General features: G+C 38.5%; 1 protein-coding gene across 2 annotated transcripts in view; it reads right to left on the reverse strand.

Moving 5' to 3' along the window:
* LOC140185754 (adhesion G protein-coupled receptor A1) overlaps positions 1 to 18,472 on the reverse strand; it is a 550,512-nt gene that overhangs the window by 342,803 nt on the left and 189,237 nt on the right. For both annotated transcript variants that reach the window (XM_072239373.1, XM_072239372.1), the window contains exon 3: positions 7,906 to 7,977. In XM_072239373.1, coding sequence (XP_072095474.1) covers positions 7,906 to 7,977 — 72 coding nt within the window. The remainder of the gene's footprint in view (positions 1 to 7,905; positions 7,978 to 18,472) is intronic.

Here is an 18,472-nt window from a genome sequence, read left to right on the forward strand (position 1 = left end):
AGTCTTAGGCAGCCTAACTATATATATGTGCCTGCAACTTTTGCATAGTACTATAATGTTTTTTACTGGTGTTTTTGTAAATAAGTTAAAATACATTGATAGCATAAGTGGCTGGTACTGTGACTGAAGCCAAGGGTTCAGACATGGACTGGGTGTGTGCCCGCAGCAGGCATTGGAGTTCGCGCACTGCAGGGGGTGGGGAAATTACTATGACTGCAGCCAGAGCTGGTGTCAGGAATTTGGTAGACGTGCTGACAGTTCTGCTGTCTGCTGCTTCAAGCCTTACCACTAGCTACCGGCTGCCACAGATGGTGAGAAAAGTCAAACTCTCCACTGTAAGAAGGCAGTAAATCAAACGCAAGCTATAAGAGATGAAAATACAGACTGAAAACATACGTACAAACTGAATCATACAAAGTAGTTGTTACATTTTTGGCGGTGTTAACAACTGTACATCATTGCATCCCAGCAGCCTTACAGTCATTTGTTTTCATGTTAACCCACAGCGAATCTGTATCTCTGTCCCTTGCGGAAATGATGAGTTGAAATGACTTAACTCTAATATGAAGCCCTGTCAAAATGTTTTATCTCTCAGTGAGAGACTAATTTCAATTGAACGGACCTTTGTAAAGGATGGAGGCCTGGCAAAATACCTTGTTGAAGTTGAGGATTGTTAACAGCAGTCAAGAGAAAGTTAAGGAGTCTGAGCAAAATGATCAGTGAAAAAGTTAGCACTGCAGGCCAAATGCCTGACACCTGTTCACATGCTAGTAACTTTAGCAGGATTAGGCTGAGGAATTCTAAACATGAAAAAGCACAGGGTGGCTGAGCCAAATCTGGAAAATGAATGATGAGACCAAGCATATAACTAAACAAAAGTGGACTGGAAACAGCTACTTACAGATAAATCTTTATCAGATGAGCAAAAGATATTCAAGCAGGAGAAAGTAAGAGCTCAGAGCAAATCTCTTCCCAATAAAAGGAAAAGTAGAGCTCTCAATTCTAGATTGCTGTGGATGTGAAGAAACATAAAATGAGTATAAAGAAACAAATTGAAACTTTTCACATATGCGGAACATTGAACACCAGACAAAAAGACCAAGAAGATGCCAGGGGAAATTTTGAAAAATGATAATTAGTAATTACAAACACAAGGAAGTCTGCAGATGCTGGAAATCCAAAGCAACGTACACAAAACTTTGGAGAAACTCAGCAAGTCAGGCAGCATCAACGGAAATGAATAAACAGAAGGTTGAGACCTCTTATCAGGATTAGAAAGGAAGGGGGTGGGGTGAGATGCCAGAATAAAAAGGTTGGGGCAGTGGAAGAAGAATAGCTAGAAGGTGATAAGTGAAGCCACAAAAAAAACATGAAAGGTGCCAGCTGAAATGTTAAAAAAAAGTTAATTGGTAATTAGTTTATTATTGTCATGTGCACCAAGATACAATGAAAATCTTTGCTCTGCAAGCCATCCAGACACATCATTCCAAATATATGTACATCAATGTAGTATAAAATAAAAGCAATAACAGAATGCAGATTATACCCAGACGAAGTGCAGAGTTTATAGATCAATAAGGTGTAAGGGCCATGATGAACAGATTGAGAGACCAAGGGGTCTTCTTTATTGCACAAGAGGTTTGCTCTAGAGTCTTATAACAGCAGTGCAAACGCTGTTCTCGAGTTTGTTGGTCTATATTTTCAAGCTTTTGTATTTCCTGCTTGATGGAAGGGGGAGAAGGAAATGTCTGGTTTTTGAGGGGCCTCAATATGTTGTCTGCTTTCCTAAGGTAGCAGACAGTGTATCCAGAGTCAATAGAGGGGAGGCTGGTGTCCTGATAGTCTGGGCTGTGTTTACAGCTCTCTACAATTCATGCAATCTTGGCCAGAGCAGTTACGAGACCCAAATGTAATCCATCAGGATAGGGTGCTCTCTGTGGTTTATTTGTAACACCTCTCTGTGGTGCTGGCCCGTGGCCAAGTGGTTAAGGTGTCGGTCTAGTGATCTGAAGGTCACTAGTTCGAGCCTCAGCTGTGGCAGCGTGTTGTGCCCTTGAGCAAGGCACTTAACCACACATTGCTCTGCGACGACACCTGTGCCAAGCTGTATCGGCCCTAGTGCCTTTCCCTTGGACAACATCGGTGGCGTGGAGAGGGGAAACTTGCAGCATGGGCAACTGCCAGTCTTCCATACAACCTTGCCCAGGCCTGCACCCTGGAAACCTTCCAAGACGAGACTAATGGATGCCTATAATATATTTGTAAAAATTGATCAGGGTCTTTGCCAAATTTCCTTAGCCTTCTGACAAATCAGAGGTGCTGGCATCCTTTCTTAGCCATTTAGTTGACATGGTTTGACCAGGACAGGCTATTGGCAACACTTATATCTAAGAACTTGAAGCATTTAACCATCTCCACCTCAAGACTGATAGGGTATGCACTCCACCCATCTTCCTGAAGTGAATGACCAGATCTTTTGTTTTGCTTGCATTGTGGTCTTTTCACAATGCCACTAAACCAGCTATTAGCCTCGTGTAACTCTGTCTCATCATTGTTTGAAATTCAGCCTACTACTGTGATGTCACTTGCGAACTTAAAGATGGAGCTTGAGCAGAATGTGGCCACAGAATTGTGAGTGCTTGGGGAGTAAAGCAAGAGGCTGAGGATTCAGCCTTGCAGGGTACAAGTGCTGGAGATAATCATCTGGATGTATTGTTGCCTACCATTACTGAATATGGCCAGTTTGTCAGGAAGTTCAGCTTCCAGTTGCTGAGCCCTTTGTCAAGGCATTTAGAGATGAGTTTGTCTGGAATTATTCTATTGAAGGTGCTGCTATAGTCAATCAGTAGAAGTCTGGCAAAAAACAGCAGGTAAAATCATTGAAAAACCATGAAACGTTCCACAAATATTTGAACAGAAGAAAATAACAAAGGAGATTGTGAATCCTAATAGTTATAAAATAACCTGAATATGGAGGCAGAAAACATCAAAGTTCTTAATTTCCAAACATATTCAAGGAAGAGGGAGATGAGATAGACATTGATTTTAAGGCAACAAGAATATAAAGTATAAGAAACGATACAGACATTGTGGACCTGTTCCTTTCACCCTCTTGACACTGAAACTGGATTTCTCATATCATCAAATGGCAGGTCACAAATAACACAAGGGGCACAACTGCTAAAACCACCAAAGATAGGAATGTTTATATTGATGACCACATTTGATTGATATGTATTCAAAATAGTCCGAGGAGTTATCGAGCAATTTTCCTTGTTCCTTCTTTGTTTAGAAGCCTTTTTATATTATGCACCACAACGTATTAGGTTCCAATCCTGTGTCAATGATCATCATGCCCTTAATGACGCTGTGGTTCAACTAAAACATGGGTCTCCATCAGAGCTGTGGTCAGTTGGGGATTGGCCACACACACTGAAGACTACATTGACCTCATTCCCCTTCATTTTTCTCATTTCCAGGTCAGCCTTTTATGCAGCTGTTCTATGACTGCCATGGGAACTGGCTGTTTATAGATTGATGAACTTCCCTACAAAAATGAAGTAAATGCAAAGAATCTCTACAATCACAAGTCAGGCAAATCCTATTTTAGCACATCTTTCAGGGCAAAAATGACCCTAGCTCTTTTCCATATATCCCTTTAGACCGGAGATGAGGAATTTCTTCAGCCAGAGGGTAGTGATTCTGTGGAATCTGTGGCCACAGGTGGCTGTATAAGTCAAATCACTGCAGATATTTATGGCAGATAGATAGGTTCTAGATTGGTAAGGGGATTAATGATCACCAGGAGAAGGCAGGAGAGGTTTAAATAAAAACAAGCCATGACTGAATGGCAGAGCAGATTCAATAGGCCAAATGGCTTAATTCTACTCCTACATCTTATGGTCTTATGGTTATTTTGGCTAAATTCCACAGTTCAATGCTGGAGGCTAAAATCATTATTAGTGCTAAATTCACCGAAAACAGGTGAAATGCAACTTCTACACAAATTGCTGTATGTCTAAACTATCAGATAGTTGAGAGCTCCATCGGATAATTGACGCTTTCTCTAAAGTTTATTTAATCTCTCCTGATACATATAGCTTCTCGGTAATACTTTGACCCCACTATTTTCTTATTCTCTGGTACTTTTACTTCCTGTTAATAATAGGAAAGCCACGTAATTCAATTATATTAAGTATGGTCTAACCAAGGTTCCAAGTGACTTCTGCATAACTCCTAATTTTTACAGTTTTATCCCTATTAGATTGAAACCCTGAGCTTCACTAAACTGCATTACTACTTTTAGGGATTTGTATTTCTGTAGCTGAATGACTAGACTGATTCAGCGTGAGATCATCACTGTGCAAGTCCTACTAATGAGGGAATGGTCATTCTTGAGATAAACTTGGAGTATGATGATAACAAATAATTCACCAGTGTGTTTAAAGGTTAGAAAAGTGAAAAAATGAGGAGTTTAGAGAGAATAATAGTGTACAACTAGAACTGTGACACAGCTCAAATGATTGTTTCAGTGACAATTCTTGACTGGTCCATTGGGACGGTTAGTTGAAAAGACTGGGCTGGTATCCATTCTCAGGCAGTTCTTTTTGTCAATCACACTACCTTGATGACTGAGCAAAAGTAATCTCAGGGCAAAATTCTGATGTAAACTTCATTCAGTTTGATTCAAACTCTGCAAGATAGACAATGTAGGAAATTGTACCAATTCTCCTACTGCCAGAAGCTGTTGCCAAGCTGTTGATTGCACAGCCTTCATGCTGCCATTACACTTGTTATGTTCCTTGTAACTACATATATTTGATGAGGACGCTCTATTGATGTTTAAATATCCAAAAATGTGTAGTGGAGTAGAAGCAGTTTTAATATTTAGTAATATTGCTGCAGACAAGTAAATAATACAATATTTAAGAAAATTTTAATGAAAATACTGTTCCTCTCTCTATACATCTTCTGAATCACTATGAAGAGTTAGCATCGTAAAAGTTGTTTCTACCTTTTCTATTTGTGTAACTATATGTGAATGAGCCCATGTGATCCTCCTGGCACTGTCATACGACAGTACTGTGCAGAAGTCTTATGCGCATATCTGTAACTTAGATACCTAATACTTTTGCACAGTACTGTATTTGCCAACATGGAGCTGAGAGTGAGTTTGTAAATCTGGAGGGAGCAAAGGATGTTCGGAATGGTGAGGGTAGAGTGCCGCTGGAGGGCTGTAGTACAGGTTGCAGAGGAGTGCCAGGATTTGTGGGGGGCGGTTCCACCAGGCAAGTCCATTTGACTCCAAAAAACTGGTCATTGATCATTACAGAGTGTCTCTCTGGTGTTTTCCCCTCCCTTCCCATTTCACCAACCATGGTTTCCCTCTTCCTGTCCCCTTCTCCCTCTCATTCCACAATACAAACCCATATCAGAATCAGGTTTATCATCACTCACATGTGTCATGAAAATTGTTTTTTTTTGGTGGCAGTAATACAGTGCAAGACATAAAATTACTACATTTATATATATGCCTGAGGCTTTTTACACAGTATTGTACATGTCATGAATTCACCTTATTCAATAATAGAAATGGATTAATTTCAAATCTGACCAATATTTCAAAGTTATATTTGAGTACAAAAAATGTGCAGTTCAATATATTGCATACTGCATGCAAGCACAGAGTCATTGCACATGAACACTGCATGCACAACCTGAACTTCGAGCTTTACTTACCCAGAAGGAGGCTTCTGCATTACAGAAAATGCTAGTTCCCCTTTTACATCATTTTTTAAGTAAATGCTTATATACTCATAATAAGAATCTTTCTCACAAATGTAAGCCTGGTCGAATTCAAATACCAAATAGTAGAAGTATTGAGAAAGTAAGGCACGGTGCAAGAAAGAAATATGGTTTCAGAGAGTCCCAGGGTTTTCTTTATTTCCTCTTTTCTTTCTCTCACCTGCAATCAACATGACTGAAGAGAATATTTCATGACTCTTAATACTAAAAACATGTCCATGTCAAACTTCCAAAATTACTTTTACCCTTGAAGTCTAAACCCTTCAAATAAAATGCAGTTTAAATGCTGGAATACTAAAGAAAAGCATACTTTTAAACAGGTGCTAAAGTCCATCAAGTTAAAAAAAAGGAAAAAGCATTAGACCCCGTAATCTGTGAAACTCAAGACAGTTCAGATTCCTTCATACATGTGTGTGCTTTATATCCTTTCTTCAAGGCTGCAAACATTTGGAGATTGCCTATTAAATGCCTCCCTACTTTCTTTAACATTAGTAAACTAACCATTTTACTCGTTCTGCAAAATTTAATACAGGTCGACCACCTGGAATCCGGCAATCAGTAACCTGGTTCTGTCACTGGTTCGGACATGATTTTCGCTAGCCTAATTTCAAATTTCCTGCATCGCTGCGCCAACTCGACACCACTGTTCTGGTGGTGCCATTAACAGAATCAGCTGTTGGCACGGGCTTTAAAAGTAGCAAGTCATTGCCCTGTGTTATTCTGCATTTATTTTTATAAACTGTGTTTATCTGGCCCCAGTCATGACTTCATTGAATAAAGGAAGTGCTCCTCATGGTGTAAAGCACAAACACCATACATTATCTATACAAGATAAGGTGGAAGTTCTAAAAAAAACATGACTGGTGTATGTGAAAAGCATATGCGACTTGTATAACATTGGATCTTCCACAGTTTATGATAGAGAGAAACAAAAAGAAAAGTTACTCCAGTTCTTTGTTCACAGTGAATCAAAAAACAGATGTGCATAAGGAAAAGAATAAAAGATGGAAGATGTTCACAACTCGATAAAGTTCTCAAAGTGGTTTAAATTTCACGTCAGCGAGGGTGTAGTACTATCAGGAGGAATGGTGGAGGAACAAGTGAAATTACTTCATTAAGAATTAGGACTGGATTATAAATTCAAAATACTCTGCAGATGCTGGGGTCAAAGTAACACTCACAACACGCTGGAGGAACTCAGCAGGTCGGGCAGCATCCGTGGAAACGATCAGTCAATGTTTCAGGCCAGAACCCTTCGTCTGGACTGTAGGGGGAAGGGGCAGAGGCCCTATAAAGAAGGTGGGGGGTGGGTGGGAAGGAGAAGGCTGGTAGGTTCCAGGTGAAAAACCAGTAAGGGGAAAGATAAAGGGGTGGGGGAGGGGAAGCAGGGAGGTGATAGGCAGGAAAGGTGAAGAAGGAATAGGGAAAAACACAATGGGTCGTAGAAGGAGGCGGAACCAGGAGGGAGGTGATAGGCAGCTGGGGGAGGGGGCAGAGTGAAATAGGGATAGGGGAAGGGAGGGGGAGGGAATTACCGGAAGTTGGAGAATTCTATGTTCATACCAAGGGGCTGGATTATGAGTGTGATTACGGTGAAGGGTGGTTTCAGCATATCAAGCAGTGACATAGCATAACACTTTGTGCAGTGTTTCGGGCTTTTCATTTGTCATTTCTTTTTTCTTTATTATTCAACTTGTACTATTTACAAGGTACTTTACCGGTACGGTGAGGTGATCATCAAATGTGTTAGAGGTGTTTATTTATTTAATCCTAACGTAACCCCCGTGATTCAGCAAAATTTCTAATCCAGAACTACACAGGTCCCAATCATTCCAGATTCCTAAATAAACATTAAACATCTTTAAAAACATTTCATCTTGAAACATCATCAAACAATCTACTCTTTTACCTAAAAGAATAACAACGTATTTTGTTCTCAATATGTCATTATTTGAAAATAATAGGGTCAACCTCTATTTTGTTTTGAGAGTAATAATGAAATATTTCTTAAGTTTTGTTACTTCTCAATGTTTCACCCAGAATGAACTAGGAAATTCATGAACTAATGTCACAGGTAATTTCAAGAGAACAAGTACTTACAATTGCCTCAGCTCTGAAAGCCCAAAGAAAGCCCCAGGCTCAATGTTGCTAATCAAGTTATTCTTCAAATCCCTAGAGAAAAGGAGAATGAAAAAATAATTATAGGTTGATGAGCTGTTTTTTTAACTTAATGAATGAAATATGATTACTGAAATTGAATGCTGTGTGTTTGTTTTCTCAGCAATGGTGAAGAATATGTTCTGTAGCTTCCTTACAAACCAAGATAAAAGCAAATTTACATAGACAGTTCAAAAAATCTTCAAGATAATTTGTCACTGAAAATTTCCACTGCAACAGCCAATTTGATGAGCCTTTGGTTTGGGAACACACTTTGATTTGACCAGCAAGGAATTCAGGTGGAAGACAAAAAAAAACAAATCCACTGCAATCCTAATTCTCACTTAATATAGGTTACCAATGTTTGACTCACTGGGATTGAATATGTGCTCTCCTTGTGACTGGTATAAATAATTTGTTTAGTTTGAATGGATTAGATTGCCTTGGGATGGTTTTCCACAGAGGAGGTGCTCTACAAATCACTGGTGTACAGCATGATTGTTTTTATAGAACAGGCACATTCTTCTTTGAGAGGAGTCAGTCTGCTGGATTTTTTCCAGCTTGATTTGCTGAATATTTCCTGCACTTTCTGATTTTATTTCAGATTTACTTTTTTTTTGGTTTTATAATTTATTTGGCACCATATTCCTAGGAAGTGGAAGTATGCAAATAAGTGTGATGCTTTCACAAATCAACACAAAGCAACTGGAGAAATTCTACAAGGTTTATCTTTCAAATCTGAAAAAAATAAACCGTTTGAAGGAAGGTCTATGAGGGAGAAGGGAATTGGGGATTATACTACTTTTTTTGGAAGAGCTGACTATCCTTTCTATTGCTAGTTTCATAATGCTATATAAAGGTGACACCTTCTTGCAAAACAAATATGAATTTTATGATTAATGTATGCTTGTGTATCAGACATTCACTAAAATTATTATGGAAGTACTGTAGTAACAATCCATTGAAACTGCGTTACAATGTACCGTACTATTGGAATGGAATGTCTCTCTTCTGGGGGAGGTATGACCTGTACAGAGGTGACAGGTTGCACCTGAACCTGAGGGGAACCAATATTCTCGTAGGCAATTTGTTAGAGCTCTTGGGGAGGGTTTAAACTAATTTGGCAAGAGGGTGGGAACGGGACGGAAGGGACTTAGGATAGGACAGATGGTAAAACAGCGAAGATAGCATGCAGTCAGACTGTCAGGAAAGGAAGGCAGATGACAAAATTGCAGCCAGCAGTGTGAGTATCATTGCATTATGGTGCAGAATCAAAAAGAGTAGCAAATGCAGTACTTAAAGTGTTATATCTCAATGCACAGAGTTTAAGGGAGAAGATGGATGACCATGCTGCACTATTACAGATTGTCAGGTATGATGTTGTTGCCATCACTGAATCGTGGCTGAAGGATGGTTATAGCTGGGAGCTGCATGTCAAGGTTATACATTGTATCAAGTCGGCAGAGAGGGTGGCGTGGCTCTGCTGGTAAAGAATGGCATCAAGTCAGTAGAAATTGTGACATAGGATCGGAAGATGTTGAATCCTTGTAGGTTGAGTTAAGAAACCACAAGGGTAAAAGAACCCTGACTGTAGTTATATACAGGCCTCCCAACAGTAGTCACCCATAGATTACAGTGGGAAATAGAAAAGGCATGTCAAAAGAGCAGTGTTATGATAGTCATGGGAGATTTCAACATGCAGGTTGATTGTGAAAATCAGGTTGGTAATGGATCTCAAGGGAGTGAGTTTGTTGAATGCTTATGAGATGGCTTTTTAGAGCAGTTGGTCGTCGAGCTTACTAGGGGATCAGCTGTACTGGATTGTGTGTTATGTAATGAACTGGAGGTGATTAGGGAGCATAATCTAAAAGAACCCTTAGGAGGCAGTGATCACAATATGATTGAGTTCAACTTGAAATTTAATTGAGGGAAAGTAAGGTCTGACGTAGCAGTATTTCAGTGGAGTAAAGGAAATTACAGCGGTATAAGAGAGGAGTTGGCCAAAGTAAATTGGAAGGAGATGCTGGCAGGGATGGCATCAGAGCAGTAATGGCATGAGTTTGTGGGGGATAAAAATGAGGAAGGTGCAGGATAGATGTTTTCTAAAAACAAAGAAATACTCAAATGGCAAAACAGTCCAACCGTGGCTGACAAGCGAAACCAAAGCAACTGTAAAAGCAAAAGAGAGGGCATACAACAAAGTAAAAATTAATGGGAAGACTGAGTATTGGGAAGCTTTTAAAAACCTACAGAGAGCAACCAAAAGAAAAGATGGAATATGAAAGCAAGCTACCAAACAATATTGAAGTAGATAGCAAAGGCTTTTTCAAGTATGTAAAAAATAGAGAGGAGAATGGTTATAGGACTGCTAGAAAATGAGGCCACAGAAATAATAACAGGGTACAAGGAGATGGCAGATCAACTAGATGAACATTTTGCAACAGTCTTTACTGTGGAAGACACTTCCAATGTGCCAGATGTTGAAAGGTGTGAGGGAAGAGAAGTGAATGTAGTTACTATCACAAGGGAGAAGGTGCTCAAAAAGCTGAAAGACCTAAGACAATAGACAATAGATGCAGGAGTAGGCCATTCAGCCCTTTGAGCCAGCACCACCATTCACTGTGATCATGGCTGATCATCCACAATCAGTACCCTTTTCCTGCCTTCCCCCCATATCCCTTCACTCTGCTAAGGGTACATAAGTTACCTGGACCAGATGAACTGTACACTAGGGTTCTGAAAGAGGTAGCTGTAGCGATTGTGGAGGCATTAATAATGATCTTTCAAAAATCATTGGACTCTGGCATAGTGCCAGAGGACTGGAAAATTGCAAGTGTCACTCTACTCTTTAAGGAAGAAGAAAGGCAGCAAAAAGGAAATTATAGACCAATTAGCCCGACCTCAGTGTTTGGGAAAGTGTTGGAGTCAATTGTTAAGGATGAATTTATGGAGTACTTGGTGACACAGGGCAAGATAGAACAAAGTTAGCATGGTTTCCTTAAGGGAAAATCTTGCCTGAAAAACCTGTTGGAGTTCTTTAACAAGATTACAAGTAGGATAGATAAAGGAGATGTAGTGGATGTTGTATATTTGGCCTTTCACAAGGTGCCACACATGAGGCTGCTTACCAAGTTAAGAGCTCATGGTATTACAGGAAAGTTACCAGCATGGTTAGAGCATTTAATTGATAGGAGGCAGCGAGTGGGAATAAAAGAATCCTTGTCTGGTTGGTGCCAGTAACTAGTGGTATTCTGCAGGGGTCAATGTTGGGACCACTTCTTTTTATGCTATATATCAATGAATTAGATGATGGAATAGATGACTTTGTTGCCAAGTTTGCAGATGATATGAAGATGGGTGGAGGGGCAGGTCATGTTGAGGAAACAGGTAGGTTGCAGAAGGAATTAGACAGTTTTGGAAAATGAGTAAGAAAGTGGCAAATGAAATAAAATGCTGGAAAATGCATGGTCATGCACTTTGGTGGAAGAAATAAATGAGCAGATTATTTTCTAAATGGGGAGAAAATCCAAAAATCTGAGATGCAAAGGGACTTGGGAGTCCCAGTGCACAACTACCTAAAGGTTAACCTACAGGTTGAGTTGGTGGTGAGGAAGGCAAATGCAATGTTAGCATTCATTTTCGAGAGGTCTAAAATACAAGAGCAGGGCACTGGTGAGGCCTCACCTTGAGTATTGTGAACAGTTTTGGGCTCCTCATCTAAGAAAAGATGTGCTGGCATTGGAGAAGGTTCAGAGGAGGTTCACAAGGATAATTCCGGGAATAAAAGGGTTATCATACAAGGAACGTTTGATAGCTCTGTGTCTGTACTCATTGGAATCTAGAAGGATGAGGAGGATCTTATTGAAACCTTTCGAATGTTGAAAGGCCTAGACAGCATAGATGTGAAAAGGATGTTTCCCATGGTGGGGGAATATAGGACAAGAGGGTACAGCCTCAGAATAGGGGGGCATCCATTTAAAACAGAGATGCAGAGAAATTTCTTTAGCCTTAGGGTGGTGAGTTTGTGGTATTTATTACCACAGGCAGCTGTGGAGACCAGGTCGTTGGGTGTATTTAAGGCAGAGATTGATAGGTTCTTGATTGGACAAGGCATCAAAGGTTACCAGAAGAATATGTCCTCATATTCTTGTCACTCCTCATTGACAGAACTAGCCTTCTCCATTTCTCCTATTTAATGCATTTCCGTTCACATGAGATTTCTGAAGGACCCGGTTATGTTTTGTAAGTTCAAAAGTTTAAAGTAATTCAAAAGAAGGCATGGGAGTCCAAAATGCATGTCTAACTCTGTATTTACTTTAAGCAAGGTGCTTAAATGTACATCTCTAATGAATTATTGAATGAACCAGAATGCTAAATCAAACAATATACAAGATTACTCAAATATTATTGAAATATTAAATACATAACAGACCCTCAAATGTAATAACAGATTTAAAAACGATAATATATTCAATCACAACCTACTGAAAAACTTACAAATACCTTTTTAAAAATAAGATATGAATTTACTCACTGAAATAAGCAGCCGCAATGAATTTATGTTATGAGAGGACATGTATAAATGATTAAATTGCTTTTTTTCTGCTACTTTAATAACAGCTTCCTTTGAAAATATTTTAATCAAAGCAGCAGGAAGTATGTCAGAAAAAATTAGACTGGTGTTGCCTGTTATTCCACAGTGTAAGTTCAAGAATTTTGTTCTTTCATATTAACATTTCTACATATAATCTGCTCATTTGCATCTAAATATGCAACTGTGTGAATATATACCCTCTATTGTATCTTGCTGATCTGTATGGAAAAAAAAACTCAAATTTGTAACATCAGAAATAATATATTGAGATTGTGAAGGATTTTAACATCAAAATATCTATAGTTGATTTTAACTATATGACTAGTGCCAACTACCAAATAAAGTCTATTGTAAATTCAGATGGTGTACTGTGCGAACAACTATTGGACTCAAGCAAACAGAACATCGCAGGCAATTTCTCCCACAGAAGTACCAGGTGACATTTGCTTTCCTTTTAAAATTCTCTGCATTTGGCTATATTCCATCTGGTAACAAGTGACTCTGGTCTGAAAAGGATTATAATTACAAAACCACACAATCATGTACAATACGCTTTATACATGTAACTTCATAACTACCCAAACAAATGTTATCGACTATTATTTGAATGAGTAGATTATGTCATATGCACAGTATACTGCTAATACAATGTAGAAGAATGATCGATTCAGTGCCTAGATGAATACCACTAGGATCTCAAGGCAAAGAATTGCCCCATTGCACGTAACATTGATTTGCCACGTTTCTCTCAAATGTCAAAATTTGACTTGGGTCTGTAAAGACTTTATAATGTTATAATATATTCATGAAAATTTAATTTATAGCTCCATCAATGAAGCAAGAGCAGTGACTCCTGAGTCACAGAAGCACGTTGTCTCCCAATGATTTAGTTAGCTTCCAATAAGTAAAACAAACAATTTGAAGGCCAAAATGCATTAGAGCATTGGGGTTCCAATACATTTAAAAATACACTACTTGTGCCTGCACATGTCATGTGACAATACAGAGCAAATTGGTAAGTTAATAAATGAAATTATGGCAGATTTTTAAACCGCAGCATCACTTCCATGCACAAATCCTATATCCCTTGATTGCCTTAACACATTTAAACTTATAATCTTCCATCTTGAATAGACTAAGTGACCGGATTACTGACCCATTACTTTAAATCTTTCACCTCTGGTTCAAGCCCCATACTTCTAACATTGAAGAGTGTAAAGGCCCAGTCTTCTTAATCTTTCCTTAAAAGAGCAATCGCTCCACTCTAGGAAGCAAATTAATAAACATTTGTTGCTCATGGCAAGTCCTGAATGGATTGGTGGACCAAACTGCACAATATTTTAGGACAGGCAATATCTGTGGAAAAATAAAGAGAGCTGATGTTTTAGGCCAGAGATCTTCATTGAAGAGCCTTTGACTTAAAAGTTAATGCAGTTTCTCTTTCCACAGATGTGGCCTGAGATTGTTGAGTATTTTTATATTATGTAGATTTACAGCATCTGCATTTTTTATTTCCACAATATTCCAAATGTGATTTTAATAGTACCCACAAGATGCCTTCATTCTTGTATCAAATCTACTTCCCATATCTTTTGATATCCCATTCTTCCTTTTAATTGTCTGTGATTTTGGTGTGTTAACTTCTGGCAATTCAGATGTAAAAAAAAACATAAGAGCACATAGAGTGAGAACAATGACGAGTCAAGAATAGATCCTTTTAGGTAGCCTCCAACCTGATAGGATGAACAAATATTTCTCTAATCTCAGGTAATCTCCCCCCTCCCTCTTCTCTCCTCTTCCATTCCACAATCTGGCTCCCCCTAACCTCTTTTCTCCTTACCTGTCTATCTTCTCAGTGGTGCCCACCTGACTTCCATCTGTCCTATGGTCCACTCTCCACTCTTACCAGATTCCTTCTTCTTCAGCCCTATACCTTTCCCACCTATCACCTCCCAGCTTCCTACTTCAAGCAAAACCCACACTCCAAAAATGATTAAGTAAATTAATTCCTTGAACTACTGAACTTTAAAGCAAAAGAGACTTAAGCAAAGTTAAAAATTCAAAGTACATTTAGTATCAAAGTACATACTGTATATGTTACTACATACAACTACGAGATTAATTTTCTTGTGGGCATACTCAATAAGTCCATAACAGAATAATAACCATAACAGAATCAATGAAAGACCGCACCAACCTGGGCATTCAACTAGAGTGCAGCAGACAACAAACTGTGCAAATACAAAAAGAAATAAATAATAATAAATAAATAAACAAACAAACAATAAATATCGAGAACATGAGATGAAGCGTCCTTAAAATTGAGTCCAAACTTTGTGGGAACATTTCAATGACGGAGCAAGTGAAGTTGAGTGAAGTTATCCCTTTTGGTTCAAGAGCCTGATGGATGAGAGGTAGTAACTGTTTCTGAACCTGGTAGTGTGAGTCCTGAGACTCCAGTACCTGCTTCATGACTGCAGCAGTGAGAAGAGAGCATGTCCTGGATGGTGGGGTCCCTGATGAAGGACACTGCTTTCATGCAACAATATTTCATGTAGACATGCTCAATGGTGGGGATGGACTGTGATGGACTGGGCCATACCCACTACCTTTTGTAGGATTTTCCATTCAAGGCCACTGGTTTTTCTATACCAGGCAGTTGTGCAGCCAGTCAAGAAACTCTCCACAACACATCTATAGAAGTTTGTCATAGTTTTAGATGTCATGACATTCTTCGTAAACTCCTAAGAAAGTAGAGGCACAAACATGCACTTATGCACTAGACCCAGGACAAATCCCCCAATATAAGAACATCAAGGAATTTAAAATTGCTGACTCTCCCCACCTCTGATCCCCCAATGAGAACTGGTTCATAGAGATCTAGTTTCCTCCTCCTTCAGTCAATAATCAGCTCCTTGGTCTTGCTGACATTGAGCAAGAAATTGTTGTTATGGTATTATGAAGCGAAATTTCAATTTCCCTCCTATATGCTGATTCGTCACCAACTTTGGTTCAGCCACTGGCATTGGAGATGTGCTGAGCTACACAGTCATATGTGTAAAGCTAGCAGAGCAGGGGGCTAAACACACAGTCTTGTGGTACACCTGTGAGGATAGAAACCATGGAGGAGACGTTGTTGCCAATCCGAACTGACTGTGGTCTTCAAGCCAGCATTGCAATGTGAATGGCATTAGTTTCCCATTATGCTTTTATTTTGATAACTAAACTAAAAATGATAATGCATCCATCAATTTGAAAACTGAAACTTCAAGTTTATGACCCTGGGGATCTGAGAACTTAAAATTGAATTAGAAACATTTCAGATAACATTGTACTGTAGTAGATAATCTCATTTCTGTTTCAAATGGGATCAGATTCCCATTTGAAGCATATTTCACAGCAATATTTATTCCATATGGTGTAGACTTTACAAACACCAAAGTGGATTTGATACTACATTCACTTAAGTTCAGATTTGAACATTTCTTCTGAAAATTTAGCTGACATTGGATGATGTAAAAATTCAGTAAAATGATTAGAAAGACAGATGAAACATCAAACAAAATGTAGAACTATCTCTAAAAAGATGTACATATCAAATACTGTTGCATAGTGCTAATAATGCTATACAAGCAAAGATCATATGGTAAACAGTAGAGAAACAACACATCTGAATAGAATGGCAGAATATGACAGAAGCCAGTGATGCCTTGAAAAGCAGCACCCATCATTTAGGACTCCCATCAACCAGGTCATGCCTTCTCATTACAACCATCAGGAAGGAGGTGCAAAAGTCTGAAGGCACACACTTAATGATTCCAGAACAGCTTCTTCCTCTCTGCCATCTGATTCCTGAATGGACGTTGAACCCATGAACACTACTTATTTATTTCTATTTTTAGATTACTTAATTAATATAACTATTTAATATATACAATTTATGCTTATTATAATTTACATTTTATTCTGTTATTATGCATTGCATTGCACTATGCCACAAAGAAAACAACTTTCATGACGTATACCGATGATATTAAACCTGATTCTGATTCTGATGATTTTATGAACCATCTTTCTTTCTTTCTTTTCTGTAATTTATTTTTTATTGAAATTCATCATCAAACAAACATTTCTATAAGATGTATTTTGGATATTGCACATATATATCATATAGTCATATTTGCCACAAACCTCCAGATAATATTTATGAGGTATACACTTATAGAAAGGACAGGAAAGAAAGAACAAGCAAAAGGAGAAAACTATGTAAAGAAAATATTCAAAGCACAACAACACAAATAAGTAATTACAACTAAGTATTTGTAAGTTAACAAGGTTTGCCTCCTAATTCGTAGACTAAGAATACTCATTGAAATGTGTCTGGTTTGTCATAGCATCAGAGAAGTCAAAGAGCAGCAGAACAGGTGCATTGGTGTGCCCTCTTGAATTTAGGTTGAATGCCAGTATTCCTCAATGGGACCAGCAACCAGAGACAGCAAGATTCACCCAAACATATGTTTTCTTAAATACATCTGAATAAATATACTTCCATGAATGTCTCGAGTAAGTGCTCAAATAAGCAATTTTATACGAATGCTTATAAAGCATGAGAAACAGACTTCCATTCTAGTCTCCAAGTTTTCAGGTGAAGTATTCTGCCAATGTGGTTTTATGGCTTTGATGGATAAAGTTCTGTAGCCAGGGTTTTCACAACTAAAGCAATAAAATGAACATAATCCATTTGAAATTAAATTTAAGAAACAGGGGTTGCCTTTGTTTACCTGTAATTGTAGACTTTGTTTATCTTTAAAAGACTTAATCCTACACAGCTGGGTAGCTTTTTGGAGATATGTTGGGTACAACCATGAAACGTTCTAGAAAGTCAAACTGTTGTTGCTATATTCAGAAATTAAAGACTTAATTGGTGATACGGAGAATTTTTAAGCACTAAAATCTTGCAAAACGCACTGTGAACTAATTCCATAAGTGGCAGAACCATTCGTCTATTATCAACTGTAATTATCAAGGTAAGCATTTGCAACACAGATAAAACTTTTTCTATGTTACAAACAGGCCTAATACTTCACTTGCAAGTTTTCATGAATACATATGCATAAATACATCTCTAGGTATGTATCAGGATAAATATGTATCATGGCCACTTTCTCAGGAAGACCGTATATTCATGCTATTGTGCTGGAAAGACAACCCACTACTCAAATTCCATATTTATCAAGTATCCATCCAATCTTTCCATAATACTGTCCCACATTCCTAGTCATTGATCTCACCCCCAACACTTGACAAGCACTAAATCTGAACAATTGAGGCCTAGATAGCTCCCAAAATAACCGCCCCGCTTCTCCCTTGACCCTTTAACCTCTGACCTCAGTCTCAATTAGGCTAAGAGCCGTAGACATCGGGCATTACTGAAATTCGCTGTGCCTGGCCCACAACTGAAATGCACTGCTCTTATGACCATCTAATCCACCCATTAAGGGACACAATAAGCTCTAGGTTGCTATAATCCACAAAAAAAACTTCCAATTTGAATATGCATTCATTCTAGACAATATAAAATGTCTCCTTTTAGCTAAATATATGTTCTTAATGAGGGTCCTGCAGAGGAATTCACCATTCTACCATTGAGAATTGACCCAAATTCAAAATGAAACAAGTAAGTTGTGCTTAATATTGTGCTTGAAAAATGTTATAAAGCTGTAAACTAAATATAAAAGCTAAAGTTCTTCAAGATTGGCTCTATGTGTCGTATTAACATCAAAAATCGTCACTTGTATCAAATTAAATCAGTGGAGATTGTGCTGGGCAGCCCACAAGTGTCAGCACGCTTCTGAAGCCAATGCAGCATGTCCACAACTCACTAATCCTAACCGTATGTTTTTGGGATGTGGGAAG

This window comes from Mobula birostris, chromosome 21 (assembly GCF_030028105.1).
Source record: "Mobula birostris isolate sMobBir1 chromosome 21, sMobBir1.hap1, whole genome shotgun sequence".
In the NCBI taxonomy this organism is placed as follows: domain Eukaryota; kingdom Metazoa; phylum Chordata; class Chondrichthyes; order Myliobatiformes; family Myliobatidae; genus Mobula; species Mobula birostris.